General features: G+C 48.4%; 1 protein-coding gene and 1 pseudogene across 1 annotated transcript; one reads left to right on the top strand and one right to left on the bottom strand.

Moving 5' to 3' along the window:
• Positions 1-2,319: 2,319 nt before the first annotated feature.
• On the bottom strand, positions 2,320-2,571 carry LOC142458087 (cytochrome c oxidase subunit NDUFA4 pseudogene; annotated as a pseudogene).
• Positions 2,572-10,144: 7,573 nt separating this feature from the next.
• Positions 10,145-19,432, top strand: PLD6 (phospholipase D family member 6). The gene is made up of 2 exons (XM_075559138.1): positions 10,145-10,607; positions 16,618-19,432. Exons 1-2 carry the CDS (start codon positions 10,163-10,165, stop codon positions 16,863-16,865), a joined length of 693 nt encoding a protein of 230 aa, XP_075415253.1. The 5' UTR covers positions 10,145-10,162; the 3' UTR covers positions 16,866-19,432.
• The last annotated feature ends 476 nt before the right edge of the window (positions 19,433-19,908 follow it).

Below are 19,908 nucleotides of genomic sequence, written 5' to 3'. Positions count from 1 at the left end.
GTGGGTGGGGATCATTGTAAACAAAACTTTTTCCAGTTAACATTTCAGTATAACTTACATTATCATTAACCCTCCCTTGACCCTTCTCTCTCTTCCCTAGAGTCACTAACTTTGCTTATAGACATTTGCCTTGTCTTTTTATATAAGAAAGTCATACTTTATGCAAAAAAACCTCCACACTCTAGACTTAACTTTATTTTTAGACCGTAACTCTTTATGGGAGTAGAAAGCCCTGTCTTTCTCCTGAGGAGCAGCTGGTGGTTTTGAACTGCTGGCCTTGAAAGGAGCAGCCCAGTGTGTAATCACGGTGCCCCCAGGGCTCCTTCATATCATGAGGGAGCTTTAAAACGTTCGTGAACAAAATGGATGACAAGATCATGGAATTTCCCCCCAAAACTCCCTTTAAGCTCCTCGTATTTTTCCTTTTGTGGTGGACTTATTTCACTCAGCATAATGTCTTCAAGTTCTATTCAAGACAATTGCTCCCACGGGCAAAGTAGTATTCCGTTGTATGTATGTACCATGTTTGTTTATCTGTTCTGTTGATGGACCTGTAAGTCATTTCTACCTTTGGCTACTGGTAATAGTGCTGCAATGAACAGTGGTGTTGAAGTCTTCTTTTGAGTCTCTGCTTTCAGATCTTTAAAAGTGTATATACCTAGGTGTGGAATTGCTGGGTCAGGTGGTCGTTTTTATTTGTTGAGGACCCACAGTGTTTTCCATAATGGCTATGCCATTTGCATCCCCTCCAGCAATGTGTAAGAACCCATCACAATTGAGTAGATTCTGGTTGTTAGCAGCCCTGTGGGACAGGTAGGATCGTGCCAAAGGGTTTTCAAGTGTCCTCTTTACAGTAGACTAACATCTACCACCCATGGAGCAGCTAGTGGTTTCAACACTGCTGATGTTTTGGTTAGCACCAAGGCCTTCAACCCGTGTGTCACCAGGGACCCACCACCCTTCAGCAACAGCTAAGAGGTCCCAGTCCCACACATCCTTGCCAACGGTTATGTTCTGATTTCCTTTATTTTAGCCTTCCCAGTGGGAATGAGATGACATCTCATTATGACTTTGATTTGCAGCTCTGTGATGTCTAATGATACTGAGCATTTTTTCATGTGTTTGGTGGCTATTTGAATATCCTATGGGGAAAAGTTTGTTAAGTCCTTGGCCTGTTTTATGACTGGGCTGTTTGTGTTTTTATCAAAATGATACGTACAAAGGGGTACACCCCCAAAAGCTGGTATTTAATTTTGTTCTAAATCCTTATCACCTTGAAAGTACTCTTCATTATACTTAATACATTTGTCAAATCTGTGATTCCATTCTTGGAAATATTTTTCAAAGTCATCTGTTTGGATGGTTGACAGCACCTCCCTCATTTTTTTCTTCACCTCTTCTACATAGTCAGATCATCAAATTGCTGTCCTTTCATGCCCCTCTTCATTTGTGGAAACAAAAAGAAGTCGCACGGAGCAGGGTCAGGTGAGTAAGGTGCGTGGAGCAGGAGAGGCATGCTGTGTTTTGCCCTGCATGAGCAAATGCACTGTTTTGGTGGCACAATCAGCCTCTTGTCAATCTTGAGAACCTCTAAATATAAAGTTTGATTCACAATATAACCTGGTGGAACAAACTCCAAGTGCACTAGGAGTCCACATGTTCGTCTGTTCGGGAAGAAAACCACGTGTACACTTGAGTTTTTCCCTTAGTGCTATCCTTGTAAGCAGTGTTCAACATGACGCCTTTGAGTAGTAAACAAAATTTCACAGTCACGCTGTTTTCTTAAATCGACCATCACAAAAAAACGAGGTTAGAGTGAAACTGCTTTTACAGAAAAACTCGCTGTGACCAGAGAGCTTTCCCAGGCGACGCCACTGGGTGCGCTAGCTCAGAGTGAGTTGCCTGATGCTCACCCAGCAGGAAAAATGGGTACAACAGCGAAAGCTCCGGCGCAATTCTGGTTTTTTGGGGTACCCCCTTATATTTAGCTATTGATTGTTGTTGGATAGATTTCTGAAGATACTCTCCCAATCAAAAGTTTTAATTTTTATGAGGTCCTATTTAATTTTTTAAGACGTTTTCTGGTTTTAACTCTGTTTTTTAGCTGAAAGAGCAGTTTGACAGTATTGCCCCTGTTTGTTCTTCATGGGATTTTTTTTTTAAGTTTCACATGTTTATTATTCAGTGTAAACCCCAACATGACACTCCAACATGATTTCATGCATTTAGGAGATAACCATATCCTGGTCACGTGGAAAATTGTGCGGATAACTTCTGGAAGACCTTCATTCTAAGCAGCTTTAGGGGAAAACTTCTCATTTAGAAGTCAGGGCCTTCTTTCTTCAGCTTGCTGTGATCCGTATTCACAGCGAAGAACTTATAGTGGTCATTGGGACCAAGTTTATTCCATGGTTCTGGGTTGTTCTTTCTGCCCCAACTGACATCTGGATTACACAATGCCAGACGCATGATATACAGCCCAGCTCCAGTACCTCCAGCTCCGATAAACACGAAGAGAGGGATCAAACTCGGGTGCTTCTTGGCCTGACCCAGGATCTGGCGCAGCATGTTTGCGGCTTTGGCCTCGGGTCTGGAAGGAAAAACAAATTTGGCAGACCCAGGAGCTAGGACTCTGCACGCTTTTGCGGGCACCCCTCTTCATGGGATTTTATGGTCTTAGTTTACACATGCCCTTCATCCATTGTGAAATTGTTGTTATATATGGTGTGAGGCCTGGATCCTGTTTCATTCTTCTATGTCGAAATCCAAATTTCCCAGCATCACTGATTGAAGAGGCTTTCTTTCCTCATCACACTGACTTGGTACCCTTGTCAAAAATAAATTGGCTATAGACACATGATTTTATTTCTGAATTCTCAATTCTATTGCATTGATCTATGTGTCTATTGTTCTACCAGTACCAGAACCAAACCCAAAACCAAACTCACTGCCATCAGGCCAACTCTGGCTCACAGTGACCCTACAGGGCAGGTAAGAACTGACCTCGTGGGCTTTTAAGACTCGAAAGTCCGAGGGCCAGGTTCTCATCATAGTAGCTGTGTAGTATGTTCTAAAAATTGGTGTGAGCCTTCCTACTTTGTTCTCTCTCCACATTGTTGTAGCTATTTACAGCCTCTTGACATTCCATATAAAGTTAATGATTGAAATGATTCAATAATGATTTTCTATTTCATAAAGAAATACGCTGTTGCAATTTTGATCGGGATTATGTTGTATGTATAGATTGCTTTGGGTAGTACTGACAGCCTAGTCTATCTATGTAGGTCTTTTTCTCCCCACAATCGTGGGGTTTATTAGGGAAACTAGCAGGTACAAAATGTTAAGGATACAGTTTTTTCTCCCATGATTCTTGTCCTTGCTGGCAGACATGTCTCTCTGGCCCCTCAGCCTCTCCTTTGTGAGTTAAAAAGTCTGCCTGCTGCTCTACCTCACAATTTTGGGGCTCCTCTGCTCTATCTTGTGGTCCTGACGTCACTACCTCTGGTGCCCCCACCACTCAGGCAGAATCTCCCACATGTTCCACTGGTGGCTTTTCTCTCATGTTTAAAAATTCACAAATCATAAAATTCAATAGTTAAACCATATTCAGAAGAATTGTTCAATCACCAAAATCAATTTTAGAACATTTTCTTGGTTCGTTTACTCATCATCCTTAGTTCCCCGTCTCTCCCAACCCCCCCTGCCATGCCCCCATGCCATATCTATGGACTCACCTATCCTGGATTTCATACACAGGAAAATATCAAACAACTAGCTAAAATAAAAACATCAAAAAGGAAGACAATTATTAAAAACTAGAATATAAAATGGGTCAAAAGGGTAATCAAATGATAAGGTGTTAAGTTTCAACCGCATCTGCAATAATTTCTTTTGTAGTGCAGTCTGCGTGATAGCAAGACTATTCACATCCCCTTTTCTCTGGTCAGAGGGGCTCACTGGAGGCAGCTTTAATCTCTCTCAGCAGTGTTTTTATAATTTTCATTGTACCAGTCCTTCATGTCCTTGGTAACATTTATTCCTAAGTATTTCATTCTTTTGCATTCTTTTCTAAATGGAATTTCTCACTAGTGATGTATAAAAACCCCAATCATTTTTTAAGTTGATCTTTTACATTGTAACTGCTAAATTCCTCCATTAACTCTAGAAACTCTCTTGTGGACTTCCAGATTTCCTATCCCTAGGATTGTATCATTTGCAAATAGAGATCACTTTACTTCTTCCTAATCTAGATACCTTTCATTTGTTTCTCTTGTTTTACTGCTCTGGTTAGGAATTCTAATTCAATATTGGAAAGCAGTGATGAGAGTGTTCCTGATTCCAAGGCAAAAGCGCTCAGTCTTTCTCCATTGAATATCATGTAGACTTTTCAGATATACCCTGAATCATACTGAGGGATCCCCACTCTAGTCCAGTCTTCTTTAGAGTATCTTGACTGACCTTCTGTTTAGCTGTCCTATCATTTAATGAGCAGAATATTAAAATTTCCAACCATAATTTTCCTTTCAATTGTCAAGTTGTGTTTTTTGGATCTTGATCTATGGAAATATTTATTAATGGTCTATATTGTAAGGGATTGATTGACTTTTACCATTATGAAATTTATATGAATTTTTTGCCTGTAGTACTATTCTTTGCCCTAAAGTCTATTTTGTCTGATAAAGCCATTCCCGCTCTGTTATGGCTGCTGTTTGCATAGTCTGTCTTTTCCATCCTCTTTCAAGCTCTGTGTGTCTTTAAATCTAAAGTGTTTCTCATAGATCATGCCTTGATGTTCCATCTGTAATTTCAGCTTTTGATTAAAGTTTTGGTCCATTCACATTACATTTCACTATTGATAGACACTTGCAATGCTGTGAATTATTTGATCTGGCTCTTCTAGCTATAGTTTTTGTAATTCCCACCAAAAAACTAGTTGAGACCACGGAATGTAATGTGGCCACATTTCCTCTTTTCCTGAAAGGTCTGTGTAAGAGGAGGTAAGGGATGCTGATAGGATCATAGGGTTCCACTGGGAGTGCTAGTTAGAGGAGTTCATTGTGATTGTGAAAACTTGGAACTCTTGGACGTGGGGGTTGGTTAACTTTGATGTCCTGCTGGGTGTAAAATGAGCCATCTCAGAAACAGGAAAGGAAATCCCACTGCCATTAATAAAGAGCCGCATAGTGCACCCTTTGGACTCCTAAGTCTCTGTGCCTTGTACCACCTTCATCCAGGGACAGAAAGTGTGATATGTAAGTGACAGCATGAGACAGAGTGGTGGGCTTCCTGGCCCAGGGAGTGAGGAAAGCTGAGTGAACTTCAGACAGGTAGGTCACTGGTGGAGTGGGTTTTGTTGCCCCAAGCAACTGGAGCTGAGCATGTACCTGCTGACGCTTGTAACAGAGTAGTGCCATCTGGGCATATGTCAGGAGCACTAAAACAGCTTTATAGCTTTTCCTCACCAGGGCAGAGACCACAGGACCTTGTGGCTGAGAGGCCAAGGGTCAGCGAGAGACCTGCCTGTAGGCACGACTGAGAAGGGGCTGTCCTGTTGAACTGTAGCCGGAGCATTTTTGGTCCTGGGTTGTACTGTTAACTTCCCTCAGTGGCCCCATAGTTGTATGTTTTCTGTGGTCATTGCAATGAATTATCAACCCCACTGAGAAGCAGACCGGGCTGTGGGAGGGGACACTGAGTATGAGTGAGAGATGGCAGGCGAGAATTCTACCACTGAACCACCAATGCATTCATGAGAGATGGTAAAGAATGTCTGAAGTTGGAAGCAGGTGTGACTTTGAGGCTAGGACGTGTGTGACCTAAGCCATGTTATTGTAAATCGCTTCGTTTTCATGCAAAAGCTGTACAATGAATCAAGAAGACCAAATAAGGCAGACCTCTGATGCATTTGAATTCTGGTGCCGGCAAAGAATATTGAAAGTGCTGCCAAAAGCCCTCAAATGTGTGGGAAGAGCAGTCAGAATGCTCCTTAGAAGCAAGGCTGGGAGATTTCATCTCAGGTTTCGGACGTTACCAGGAGAGACCAGCCCTTGAAAAGGACATTATGCTTGGTAAAAAGACTATTGATTTGGAACAAATTTAGATTTACAGAACAGTTTCAAAGATAGGACAGTGAGTTCCCATAGAACCTCACCCGTTTCCTTCATAGCTAGCATCTTACAGTAATATGATACATTGGTCAAAACTAAGAAACTGACATTGGTAGATGACTATCAACACCCTTAGCTTCTTTGGATGTCACCAGTTTCCCTCTAATATCAGGGAACCACTGTGCATTTAATGACCATGTTTCTCCAGCACTCCTAGTCTGTGACAGTTTCTCAGTTCCTCCTTGTGTTTCATGACTTCTCTGGGGAAGAACTGGGCCTTCTCTCTCATTCATTCATTCAGTCATTGATTGCATAAGTACAGACTCAAGGATATTTACTATAGACCAGCGGTTCTCAACCTGTGGGGCACGACCCCTTCACAGGGGTCGCCTAATACATCCTGCATCTCTATGACGGTAGCAAAATTACATTGACAAAATAGCAATGAAAATAATGTTATGGTTGGGCGTCTACACAACATGAGGAACTGTATTAAAGGGTATTAGGAAGGTGGAGAACCATTGTTATAGACTGAGGTTATAACCCCACACTACATTTTTTGTTACTTGAATTGTTCTACTTTAAACTACTTCATGTGTTTTCAGGTTGTTTTATTGTCCCTATGGCATGTCCCCATGTTTTGCATTTTGAACACATCCTTACTGATTCTGCATGATGTCTCAGCCTCATCTTGTATAGTCTCTGCTCCAGCAGCAGGATAAGTCATTTCTTCAAAGAACATTCTTTATTGGAGAATGGAATTAGAATCAAGATGTGCACCCTATGCAGTATAGCAATGATTAAATAACTTTCCTCTAGTTCCTAAATGCTTCCTCCTCCCCTCCACCCCCCTGCCACCCACTATCATGATCCCAATTCTGCCTTACAAATCCGGCTAGACCAGAGGATGTACACTGGTACAGATAGGAACTGGAAACACAGGGAACCCAGGACAGATGATCCCTTCAGGACCAGTGTTCAGAGTGGTGATACTGGGAGGGTGGAAGGAGGGTGGGGTGAAAAGGGGGAACCGATTACAAGGATCTACATATAACCTCTCTGGGGGATGGACAACAGGAAAGTGGGTGAAGGGAGAAATCAGACAGTGTAAAATATGACAAAATAATAATTTATAAATTATCAAGGGTTCATGAGGGAGGGGGAAGCGGGGAGGGAGGGGAAAATGAGCTAATGCCAAGGGTTTAAGTGGAGAGCAAATGTTTTTAGAATGATGAGGGCAACAAATGTACAAATGTGCTTTACATAATTGATGTATGTATGGATTGTGATAAGACATATGAGCCCCAATAAAATGATTAAAGAAAAGAAGTGGACCCTAAGTGTGCTACTTGGGGTGTCCTTGTTTCAGGCCCTCCAAGAGGTAGGTAATCTGTTTGTAAGATCTATGTATCTATGTGGAAAAGATGGGGCTTTCCAATCCCATAAAGAGTCTAAGAAACTCTAAAGCGGCAGTTCCACCCTATCCTATAGGGTTGCTGTCAGTGAGAATTGACTCAATGGCAGTGGTTTGGGGGATCTACATACATATAGCTCCAGTTTACACATAGAGCAGTTTCAGAATTGGTACCCAAGACCCCTATGGGAAACACTTTATCGCCTATAGAACAGTGTTTATAGCTATAACCTTTTTCTTTTTTGTGGCCTTTTTCGCCGTAGTCTTGCAGTTGCTAATCAAGCATATTTTCCAATATTATTGAGGCTAGCTCTTTATTTTCTACCATCTACTTTTAAAACAGAAATCACGGAGGCCACTTACTGATTACAAGGAGGCAGTTAGACAGAAGCTATCCTTTGAACTTAATGTTAAGCACTTTCAAGGCTGCAAGTCAGTGAATCAAGTCATACAATAGGCCTAAGACAGGCCAGTTGTAGCATCCTGATTGAGAGAGAACTTTACCAGATCATTTAAAAAATTTTATTATTAATTAGCTTTATTGGGGGCTCTTATAACTCATCACAATCCATACATTCATCCAGTGTGTCAAGCACATTTGCACCTATGCTGCCATCATCATTTTCAAAGCATTATCTTCCCAATTGAACCCGATATCAGCTCCCCATTTCTTCCCCCTCCATCCCCTGCCCTCCCTCCCTCCTTCATGAACCCTTGAAAAGTTATACATTATTATTTTCATCTCTTACATCGCCCTCCATCGCCCCTCACCCACTTTCCATTGTTTGTCCCTCTGAGAGGGGGTTATAGGTTGATCCTTGTGATCAATTTCCCCTTTCTCCCCACACCCTCCCCTAATCCTCCTGGTACCTCTACTCTCATTGTTGGCCCTGGGGTGTGTATGCTATCTATCCTGAATTCTCTGTGTTGCTGGCTCTTATCTGTAGCAGTGTGAATGTTCTGGTCTAATTCGATTTGTAAGGTAGAATTGAGGTCATGATAGCGGGGTGAAGGAAGCACCAAGGAACTAGAGAAAAGTTGGGTGTTTCATTGGTGCTATACTGCATCCTCACTGGCTCATTTCTTCCCTGTGACCCCTCTGCAGAGGGATGTTCAGTTGTCTACAGATAGGTATTGGTTCTCCACTCCATGCCCCACCCCCACCCCCTTTCACCTTTGTTCTGCAGATCATAAACCACAACCCCATCGAAACTAAAGGTGGTAACTGAGTCACACCTTCTAGTAGGGAGTGACTTAAGCTATAGCTCACCCCCATCTCACCTCTACTCTCCAAAATGAGACCATAACCACAAGTCTTGGGGCTAGGGCTTAGAATACATTATAAATGGAGGACTGTGGCTAATTTAATTCACTGCTCTTGTAGCCATGGACTCTTGGAGGATGAATTGACCACCCCCCCCAGTCCTTACACCAGCTCAACAGCCCTTCATAACTAGCCCTCACTTGGAGGTTCTCCAAGGAGGGAGGAAGGATGAGCCAATGGACAAGAGGGTTGACAAGTACAGACTTGGAAGTGAGAGAGGACTGAAGTCTGGAAGAGGGAAAAGAGTTCTCAGGGAGTGGAGGGCGTGGTGGGGGGCATGGTGTGATCTTGTTGAAATCAGAGTTGAAAGTCTGAAATGTAATCCCTCCATAATAAAAGAAAATCAAAACATTCAATAAAAAACCAACGAGGTCTTCGATAGGGTGGAGAGAAGAGTCCTAAGGGTGAGGTGCCTTGAGCAGCAGCCACTGTGGTCCGCTGCAGGCTTTCGTTCCTCTGGGAGTTTGTCTTGCCTTCATCCATTCTGGCCTGATAACCTTTAAGAGCCTATTCCCCTTTTCCCAGCCTCTCGAGGCATTAACACAATGCTAGATTTCTCACTTAACTCACTCCCGGCGTTTCTTTCCCCTCTCCTTCCATCTGCCCTTTATTTTACCTAACCTTTTCCACCTTGGGAAAGGACATGAGGTTCAGCTGCTGAGCCAGTTAAGGCTGCCGGGAGCGCGACCGGGCCAGCAAGTATTCCCCCAACCCCGCCAAGTGTTCATGTTGGATAACATAGGAGCCAATCATGCGAATTCCTGACAAGAATTCAGGGGAAAAAGAAAAAGGCGTCTTATTAACAATAAAAAAAAAGCAACCCCTTTAGTCTTTTTCCTGCAAAAATTACCCAAGCCTTCTGGAAAAAAAAAAAAGCATATCCGTTGGCCCTGGTGCTTGCTGGCCCTTTGTCTCCACTTGGCTTGTGCTCACAGCGGCTCCTTCGAATCGAAGGCTGCGTTCGTTATGCGGTGGAGGCAGGGTCACGGGCAGAGGCGCTGCACTTGGGGCGGCGGGGGCCAGCACCTGGCCCAGGTGTGACTCGGTCGTAAGATTCAAGGGTCGGACATGTCCCAGCCCAGCAAAAGAGGCTGCCGGCTGCATCCCGGGCGAGTCCCGCTCCCAGGTGGGCCCCCAGGGGCGCGCCAGGCGGGGGCGGGGGGCGGGGCCCGCGCCGTCTCCGGAGCCGACTCCTGGGTCTGTGCGCGCACGTGCCCTGGCGGGCTGGCGCGCACGTGGCGGCCCAGGGCGCAGGCGCAGTGCTGCGCGCACGCGCCGTGGCGCCGGCCGGCCGGAAGGGGTGGCCGGGGCCGCGACATGAGGCGGTGGCCGTTGCCGTGGCAGGCGGCGGCGGCGGCGGCCGTGGGGCTCGCGCTGGCCGTGGAGGCGCTGCCCTCGGTGCTGCGCTGGCTGCGGGGCGGGCGGCGGCGGCCCCGGCGCGAGGTGCTCTTCTTCCCGTCGCAGGTGACCTGCACGGAGGCGCTGCTGCAGGCCCCGGACACGCGGCCGTCCCCCGCGGCCTCCGGGTCGCCGTCGGGCTGCCAGTGCAGCCTGCCGCACGGCGAGAGCTCGCTGAGCCGCCTGCTGCGCGCCTTGCTGGCCGCCCGCGCCAGCCTCGAGCTCTGCCTCTTTGCCTTCTCCAGCCCGCAGCTGGGCCGCGCCGTGCAGCTGCTGCACCAGCGCGGCGTGCGCGTGCGGGTCGTCACCGACTGCGACTACATGGCGCTCAACGGCTCGCAGATCGGCCTGCTCCGCAAGGCAGGTAGGCTGGACCCAGGCCGGGCGCGGGCAGTTGACACGGGGCCCCCCTCGGGGGCATGGCCTACTGAGCAGTGGTGACGCCTTGGACCGCTCACCGTGAGGTCAGCGGTTCGAAAGCACCAGCTGCCCTTGGGCTAGAGAATGAGCGTTCCATGCCTGTAACGGGGGACAGTATTGGAACCCCGCAGGGGCAGTTCTAGGGTCGCTGTCAGCTTGGCCCAGATGGCAACGAGTGACTTGTTTCTAGCGGAGAACACGGAGCCCTCCCATCCAGGGGGCTTACCCCGTTGGGGTGGGAGGCACTTTGCTTTGCCAGAGCCCTAACATGGGATGAGAGCCCTGGCAGAGGTTCCTGCCACATATCCGCCGGCCATGTGTCCCCACACCTGGTAAGGAGAGCGCTCAGATGACATTGGAGCAGGTGGCCGGCCTCCTGGGTCCCCGTCAGACCCCAAGATCCCCTCCCGCCCAGCATAGCTCAGGAACACCGAGGGGCCGTGTGCCCTGGGTGAGGTAGGTGAAGAGCCTGGCATCAACGGTGGTGGCTTAGCTGAATGGAGCGCAAGGAGTGGGGTGGGGGGGCGGGAAGGGGCAGAGTTAAAAAAGGCAAACCTGTTGGCCGGCCCGTGGTCACTTACTGTGAGCCTCCCACAGGGTAAGCTAGACGGTTGGCTTTCAGTTCCAGGACCGCCGGGGTGGGAACCTTTTTTGTGTCGTGGGCGATTTGGGTATTTCCGACGTCGATGCATGGCTGGAACTGCGTGTGTGATGCTCACTGGCATTGTGTGATGTTAGCAGGCCTCAGCCGACCATTGGGGGGGTCAAAACCACCGGTCGCTCCAGGGGAGAAAGAGAAGGTTTCCTACTCCCGGAAAGAGTTACAGTCCCAGAAACCCCCGGGACTGGGGGGTGGGTGGGCAGCTCTGCCTTGTCCTGTGGAGTTGCTATGAATTTTGAATTAACTAGACGGCAGTGAGTTAATAGGATCCACGGGCCAGGCGTCCCTTACCTGGCACAATGGTGTTAAAATATTAGGTTGATCAGCATTTTTCTTCATTATTTCTCCAGTTGCCTGGATGAAACCCACAGAAGCCCTTGACCTCCCTGGGCTAGGGTGACAGAATGACAGGGGAAGGGTGAATTTTTTTTTTTACGTTTTATTAGGGCTCATTCAACTCTTATCACAATCCATACATATACATACATCAATTGTATAAAGCACATCCGTACATTATTTTCCCTAATCATTCTCAAAGCATTTGCTCTACACTTAAGCCCTTTGCATCAGGTCCTCTTTTTTTCCCCTCCCTCACGATCCCTTGATAATTTATAGATTGTTATTTCGTCATATCTTGCCCTATCCGGAGTCTCCCTTCCCCCCCTTCTCTGCCGTCCATCTCCCAGGGAGGAGGTCACATGTGGATCCTTGTAATCAGTTCCCCCCCTCCAACCCACTCACCCTCCACTCTCCCAGCATCGCCCCTCATACCCCTGGTCCTGAAGGTATCATCCACCCTGGATTCCCTGCACCTCATATGCACCAGTGTACAACCTCTGCCCTATCCAGTCCTGCAAGGTAGAATTCGGATCATGGTAGTTGGGGAGGAGGAAGCATCCAGGATCTGGGGGAAAGCTTTGTTCTTCATTGGTAATACCTCGTACCCTGACTGACCCATCTCCTCTCCTAAACCCCTCTGTGAGGGGATCTCCAGTGGCCGACAACTGGGCCTTGAGCTTCACTCTGTACTTCCCCCTTCATTCACTATGGCACATATATATATATACACACACACATACACATATATATACATACACACACATATATATACACATATACACATATTCTTTTTTTTTTTTTTTTGCATGATGCCTTATACCTGGTCCCTTTGGCACCTCGTGATCGCACAGGCTGGTGTGCTTCTTCCATGTGGGCTTTGTTGCTTCTGAGCTAGATGGCCGCTTGTTCACCTTCAAGCCTTTAAGACCCCAGACACCATCTCTTTCGGTAGCCGGGCACCATCAGCTTTCTTCACCACATTTGCTTATGCACCCGTTTGTCTTCGGCGATCGTATCATGGAGGTGTGCAGCCAATGATATGATTTTTTGTTCTTTGATGCCTGATAACTGATCCCTTCGGGACCACGTGATCACACAGGCTGGTGTGTTCTTCCATGTGGGCTTTGTTGCTTCTGAGCTAGATGGCCGCTTGTTTATCTTCAAGCCTTTAAGACCCCAGACACTATCTCTTTTGATAGCCGGGCACCATCAGCTTTCTTCACATTTACTTGTTTACCCGCTTTGGCTTCAGCAGTTGTGTCGGGAGGGTGAGCATCGTAGAGTGCCAATTTAATAAAAGAAAGTATTCATGCATTGAGGGAGTGCTGGAGTAGAGGCCCAAGGTCCTTCCGCCACCTTAATACTAAACCTATAAATATAGACACATAGATCTATTTCCCCATCCTCATATATATATTTGCATGTACATGTCGTTGTCTAGACCTTCATAAATGCCCCTGACTCCTAGCTCTTTCCTCCATCTCCCTTGACTTTCCTCCTGCCCTACCACCATGCTCTGTCCCCACCTGGGCTACAGCTATACCTCTTCTCTACGCAACCTTACCCTTGATCATTCCCCACCAGGCCTGCCACTCCCACCTCACTACCATTCTGGGTCCCATGTTGTTCCCTTGTCCCTGTGTTTATTAACACCACTTCCTTACCCCCCTACCCCACCCCCACCCCAAGTCCCCCCGGAACTGTCGGTCCCGTTGTTTTTCCTCCAGATAGTTCATCCAGCCTGTCCTTTTCAGACAGACCTGTGGAGACACTAACATGCACGAAAACAAGACAGAGGAAAACAAAGCAATGGCATACAACCAGACAACAAAACAACAAAAACAAACCACTGACAGAGAACAAAACAGAACACTTCACGAAAGAAAGCTTGTAGTTAGTTCAAGGATCATTTGCTGACCCTTAGGAGCGTTTTCCAGTCCAGTCTGTTGGGGCACCATGCCCTGGCCTCAAAGTCAACTTTCAGGATTCCCTGGGAACCTTGCCACTCCATTCCCTTGCTGTTCCGCTGCATTCCCCCAGTGCTTTGCCTCGGTGTGGTGGGATCAGGTCAGGTGCAGTTCCCACACTGTGTCTCCGGTGCTGTCCCCTGTATCGCCCTTAGTCCCTGAGGGGCATCATGTCTCATAGTGGGGTCAACCATGTTGTTCTCTCTGTGGACTGGCTGCTCTACTCAGGAACATCATCCTCACGGCCTGGTGGGCCAGGCTGTGCTCCACTCTCTCCTCCTGCCCCTTCATCTGCTCCCGTGTGCTCTGATCAGATATGTCCATCTCCTGGAGCTGCAGAATCAATGTCGTCCTTTGAAACAAATTCTTTTGGGGGGAGGGGCAGGAATCCACTTAATTTTTGGTGCTGGGGCCAGCCTCCCAGGCCTCTCCACTGGTTCCCTACTCCACGCCGGGATATTGCATTCACACCTTGCGGCACTGGGTTGAAGTCTGGTCCCACTTTCCCTGTGGAGATATAAACAATACCCTCCCCTTGGATGGGTTAGTGCCCCATGCCCCCACTACCCTCTTCTTCCTTATATTCATCCTTTTGTTTTCCTCCCCCCCTCCTCCACCATTGTCTACCATGTGCATCCCTGGTTTTGGTCTGGTCTCTGCCATACTACACAGTCTTCACTCCAAGAATGTTTGTATACAGTAGCTTTTTCCCCTATGCCACTTTTGCATTTTTTTAAATACTTACCTCAGTGGGCTCATGTAGTACTTGTCCTTTTGTGTCTGACTTACTTCGCTTAGCGTGATTTTCTCCAGTTCGGGAAGGGTGCATTTGGAAGGCATTCCCAGTGCAGTCCTTACTTCATGATGAGTCCTGTGCTTCAGCCTCTCGGACTGCATCGGGTAAGGCAGTTCTTGCTGCTGGCATGTGAACACCGCGCAGTCGAGAATGCATAGCTCCTGTCAGACCCTAAGAAAGCTCATCTTGCCCAGACCTAAATGCAGCTGGTCACAGGGCCAGAAGAGTGCCCTGTCGCCTTGAGAACTGCCTGGTCTTGCAGCCGCACTGCCATTCTCCCTGGGCATTTGCCTACCCAGGAAGTGGGGCAGCCAACCTGGACGGGGCTCATGTGTTCATCCCACCCCTCAGGAGTCTGAAGAGGGAAGGACTCCCAGGCTCACCGGGCTCTCACTGGCTCCTAAAGACGTGTCCCAAACCTGCCCATCATTTTCATGGAGGATGGTGAACGGGTGTGTTTGAGATGTTTGCTTTCCGAGCGTTGGAATCTCAGGGTTGGAGAGAATTGTAAATGGGGCCTCCGAGGTGACATCGCAGACACAGTTGCGTGACCCCGAGCCCAGTGTATGTGGCCTTGTGTGCCGGAAGGGGGCTTTCGGGGCTGGCGGTGCAGAGTGAGCAAGACAGTGGCGACGGGGCTGATAACGTGAGGAGATGCAGAGCAGGGGAAGGGATGAGGGCTGTGCACAGAGCCCGAGTGCCGGGAGCTGGGAGGAGACTGGAGGAAGAACCAGCCCGTCAATGACCACAGCCGGGAGACACACAGGCAGCCGAGGTGGGGAGGGGCGGAGACCTACAGGGCTGGGAGTGTCTGTCTCACAGAGTTGTCTGTGCGGTGGAGAGGGAGGATGAAATGAGGAGGTTGTGGCATAGGGATGGGAAAAATGATTGGATCTGAGGTAGACTCTGAAGGTAGAGCCAACAAGATTTGCCAGTGGATTAAAGGGTGTGAAGAGAAGAGGCGCCAGGTGTGCTTGAGGTAAGGCAGTCACTAATTTCCAGGTGGCCCAGTTCACAACAAAGAACTTTTTCAGTCGTAAGCATGTCTGGAAATACTGCATGCAGCATAGCTCCCCAGACTTAAAAACCAAACTCACCGCCATTGAAGGGGACTCACAGTGACCTATGGGACAGCGCAGAGCTGCCCCCAGGGGTTTCCAAGGCTGACAGCCTCCTCTCTCTCCCCCAGAGCACCTTGCAGTTAGCAGCCCAGTGCGTGAGCAACTACAGTCACTAGGGCTCCTTGAGACAGATGCTGAGACAATGGCTTGTTTATCTGCGGTTGAGGTTTAACCAGGGCACCCTGTACTTCTGTTTGCTAGAACTGGCACCTTTCTGAGTGCCCCACTCACCCAGCCAGGAATTCGTCCAGCAAAGTAGGCAGCAGAGCCCAGCCCCCTGCCCCAGGGAGCCTTTGAGATGGTGGGAGAGTGACCTCCCATCGAATGAAAGTTGATCACGGACAACATGGGGAAGGAATGTGGGTGCTTTGAAAGAAAGTAGTTCCTCTCTGCCTCAATTTAACCCATCTGGGGACTGCAGGTACACTTGGTTCACTGCCTCCAGTGAGCTCACCCTGCTCACCTTCTGCCCAGGTGTGTGTCCTAGAGTGGCAAGGGGCGCCAGCAGCTGCAGGCCTCAGTGTGAGGACATGAGGCTTACAGGGGTCTCTGGCAAAGGGAGAATGTCACAGCCCAGGAGCCCCTCCTTGCCTTTTGCTGGGACAAGATGAAAATGCACAGCGGGCACCCAGGTCCCTGGAAGGAGGGACTGATGGGTGTGGTCTCCAGAGATGTCGTGGGGTGGGGAGCTGTTTCCCTAAGGAAGTGGAGCGGTACCAAGAAAAGCCGCTGTGAGGTCTCCTGTCCGTCCTGCCCCCCCCCCCGAGTTGTCCCCACAAAAAGATGGTTTCCACCCCATCCACAGCTTTGCACGCAGTGCCACTGCCAATGTCTAGGCTAAAACCCCTTCACCCTTTGCCCTCTCTCTGGCAATCCCTCCTGGGAGGGGGCTTCTGGGAGTGGTCACTGACCAAGTCCTTGCCTGCCTAAGCATGGCTCTCTTCTCCTCTCCCGCCAAAGGGCAACATTTGTAGCTACCAGAAAGCAGGCAGCAGGTGAGGAGGCGCCGCAGGTGCCTGAGGTCATCTCTGTGCAGGCAGCAGTGACAGGCCCGTATGCCATTTTTGCAGGTATTCAGGTTCGGCATGATCAAGACCTGGGCTACATGCACCACAAGTTCGCAATCGTGGATAAGAAAGTGCTGATCACGGGCTCACTCAACTGGACCACCCAAGCCATCCAGAACAACCGGGAGAACGTGCTGATCATGGAGGATGACGAGTACGTGAGGCTTTTCCTGGAAGAATTTGAGCGGATCTGGGAAGAGTTTAACCCTACAAAATACACCTTTTTCCCACAAGAAAAGAGAGGTCACTGAAGCTGGGCTCTCTACTCCACCTTCCGAGTGAGCGGAGGCGAGCTGTTCCCATGCTGTGTGCTGGTGCCAGCAGAGGAAGGGCTGAGCCAGCCTCCGCTCCAGAGCCGGAGCCACGGAGCGTGGCGATGTTTGCAGCACGGGCTCTGCCCTTGGAGCAGTAGAAAGTTCCTCTCAGGAGGAAAAAGAAGAATCATTCCGTCCCTAAATGGAATTCAAGAGTGTCCGGGGTTTACAAGGAAAGCATTGTTCCGTGAGGTCCGTGGTTTGGGTGCCTTTACTGGCACATGGAGGGGAAGTGTCCTCTGTTGACCTTGTCAGCCTTTGGAGTGGAGCCCCTTTGTTCTGTGTTTGTTTTTCTCCACCCCAAGTAAACACGCGACACTGGGTTTTGTTTTTAAGTCACACGTGCACTCGGAAATCTTGCCGGGTGTCCCAGCGTAGGAGTGAAGGGCTTCTCTTTGTGCTGCTGCCTGAGTGGACACTGCAGGGTGGCAAAGACAGGGACTTCCTTTTCTGCTCTGGCCGATTCCCATCCAGCTCGGCCCTTGAAGAAACAAGACTATTCCTGGGATTGGTTACAGGTGTCACCAAGTTCCTGGGGGCTTCTTGCCAGGGGCAAAGTGGAAATGGGATGAGTCGTGCTATCCCCTCCAGACCCTGGCAGGCTCACCCCAGCTCTAGTTCCCATTGCCACGACAGCAGGCAGCTCACACTGGGGACAGCTCCCTTGCCTAATGACCCAGGCTGTGGGCAGTGGGCAGAAACGGCTTTCTGTTACTGCGTTATGCTTGTCATGTTTTTTTTTATATACATAAAAAACACTCACACGTCTGAAGTCGTCTGGTGGTGTTTGGGAGTGACCTAACTTGAATACTGGTGGACTGCTAACTCTCACGTTCAGAAGGTCTGAGGCAGTTGCTGCCTCATATGCCCATTTCTCCCCAGCTTGGGCCCGGGTGCTTCTCGGGCACGGCAGAGGTATGGTTAATGGGGCTGTATGCTCCCAGGCACCAAACAGTCTTCCTGAAGGTTTTCCATAGTTTTTGCCTCTGCAGGTCGTTTGAAGAAGGGGCGTGTTAAATCAGACCGTGGAAATGCCCACAGTCGCTTTTCCTCTCTGGTTACTGAGCTGTAGCTAGCAGGGAGAGAGCTGGGTGAGTTACCCTAACATCTTGTTGTATTTCTCTCTGTGTGTGAGGGAACCATGTGGTTTTCCAGAAGTCTGCTCAGGGTGACTGTGGGCTCGTCTTTTCCCAGCTCTCCTCAGCATTGCCACCTGTGTGATAGAGTTCAAGTTACCCTTGACTTAGAGTGACAGACAAGTGAACTTGAAGTTGAATATTTTGGTATTTGATTGAGCTATAAAGTGTGCTCCACCAGTGACGTCTCCAGTGCGCTCTCTGTGAGCCGTGCAGCTTCTCTAATGAAGAGAGTGGAAGCTATTTTGATCTCATGAAACAGTGTTATCTGGAACTTGTGCCTTACTTGAATAAATGTGTTCTTATTTTATAATGTTTATGTTATCCTAACTTTGCCTTACCCCATGACTGAGGCATTGAGGTGTGGCTACTGTTTATTGAATAAACACAACTTTGTTTTTCATGGAGGGAAAATATCTACTTTGTAGAAACTTTGTTGGTCAAGTTAAAAAGGCTTGTAAAGAAGAAGGGAACTTTTCTAGAGAAAGGTGTTGCGTGCCTCCTAGATTAAAGTACTTTCCAATGGCCAGATGTCTTTTGGTACTGTTTCTGTGTCTACCAGATAGAGCCATGATTTCCCGCCTATCTGATCACAGTGTGATCAGGCGCAGCTCACTCCCAGTGGGGTCCAGCTGTCCTTGAAGTTCCCGACTCTCACCCATAATTACACTCTTCCTTTCCAGACAACAGGTTGGTATGGTCCTGGGTTTGTCCTGACCTCAGCATCTACCTTAGAGGCCTAAACAAACAACATTGGGTGTTAGCAGGTTGCCTAATCTGCCTGCATGTTGACTTAGAAAGCAGACAATAGTTGGCCACTCTTGCCAGCTGCCGTTTGTTTTTTTCAACCTTTAGTGAGACTGAGGGCACTATGCTGATGACACCCATGCCCAGACAACCCCGACCCCTGCCAACTTCTGCTGACCCAGACCCTAATAAAGGCTGTGCCCACGTCTGACACCTCTCTTTCATTCGCTCTCTGCCCACAGCCTCGGGGCTGGCCTGCAGGCACACCGCATTTCTCCCTGCAAGGACTAAAACTTCTGTGTTTGTCAGCAGTCTGTGACTGAGGCATGGCTTCCCATTCCAAAACCCCGGTGAGGAGCAAGGGCAGTTTCTGCTGGGTCCCTGCTTGTGTCTGCGTGAGCCCACTGGGGTCTCGGGGTGAGCATAGACCCTGGACAGGAAGTGTTCACGTCAGCATCAGCATGAAGGTGCACACCCTGCCTGGAGGTTTATTCTGCAAGAACCAAAACCAAACCCATAGTGGTGGTAATTCTGCTTTGTCCTATAAAGCTTGTGAAAATCTATGTCATGGGTATTTCCATGGTTGTTAGTAACTGTATGCATATGTAATAATTTTGTTAGCTATCCATAAATGTTTTATGAACTACAAAACTTTGTAATCATTTTAGTAGCAGTGGGGCATTAAATCTAACAAAGTTTCTGGTAACAGTTAACCTTCTGAAATAAATAATTTATAATTAAGTGCAGTTTACTAAGGTAAGTTGTGAGATGCAGGCAGGTTGGTTCTGACTCGTCTGCGAACTCGTGTTCAGCAGATCTCATGCACAGCACTGCCCCCTTGTTGCAAGTGCAAAGGCATCTGTCGCCAGGCTTGTGCGCTGCCCCTCTGCTTTACCAAGCATGATGCCCTGTGAACACGGGCAGAGTACACGAGACGAGGTTTCGCCATATGCACCTGGAAGGCGCATTCAGGCTGTACTTGCTCAAGACAGAGTTGCTGTTCTTCTGGCAGTCTAGGGGAATCTTCACCCACTCTATAATTGGAGTGCATCCGTTCTTCTGCAGTCTGCCTGATCCGCGTCCACTGGGTCGGTGCA

This window comes from Tenrec ecaudatus, chromosome 10 (genome assembly GCF_050624435.1).
Source record: "Tenrec ecaudatus isolate mTenEca1 chromosome 10, mTenEca1.hap1, whole genome shotgun sequence".
NCBI classification, from domain to species: Eukaryota; Metazoa; Chordata; class Mammalia; order Afrosoricida; family Tenrecidae; genus Tenrec; species Tenrec ecaudatus.
The sequence above is the reverse complement of the archived record's forward strand: the minus strand, read 5'-3'. Positions and strand labels throughout refer to the sequence as shown.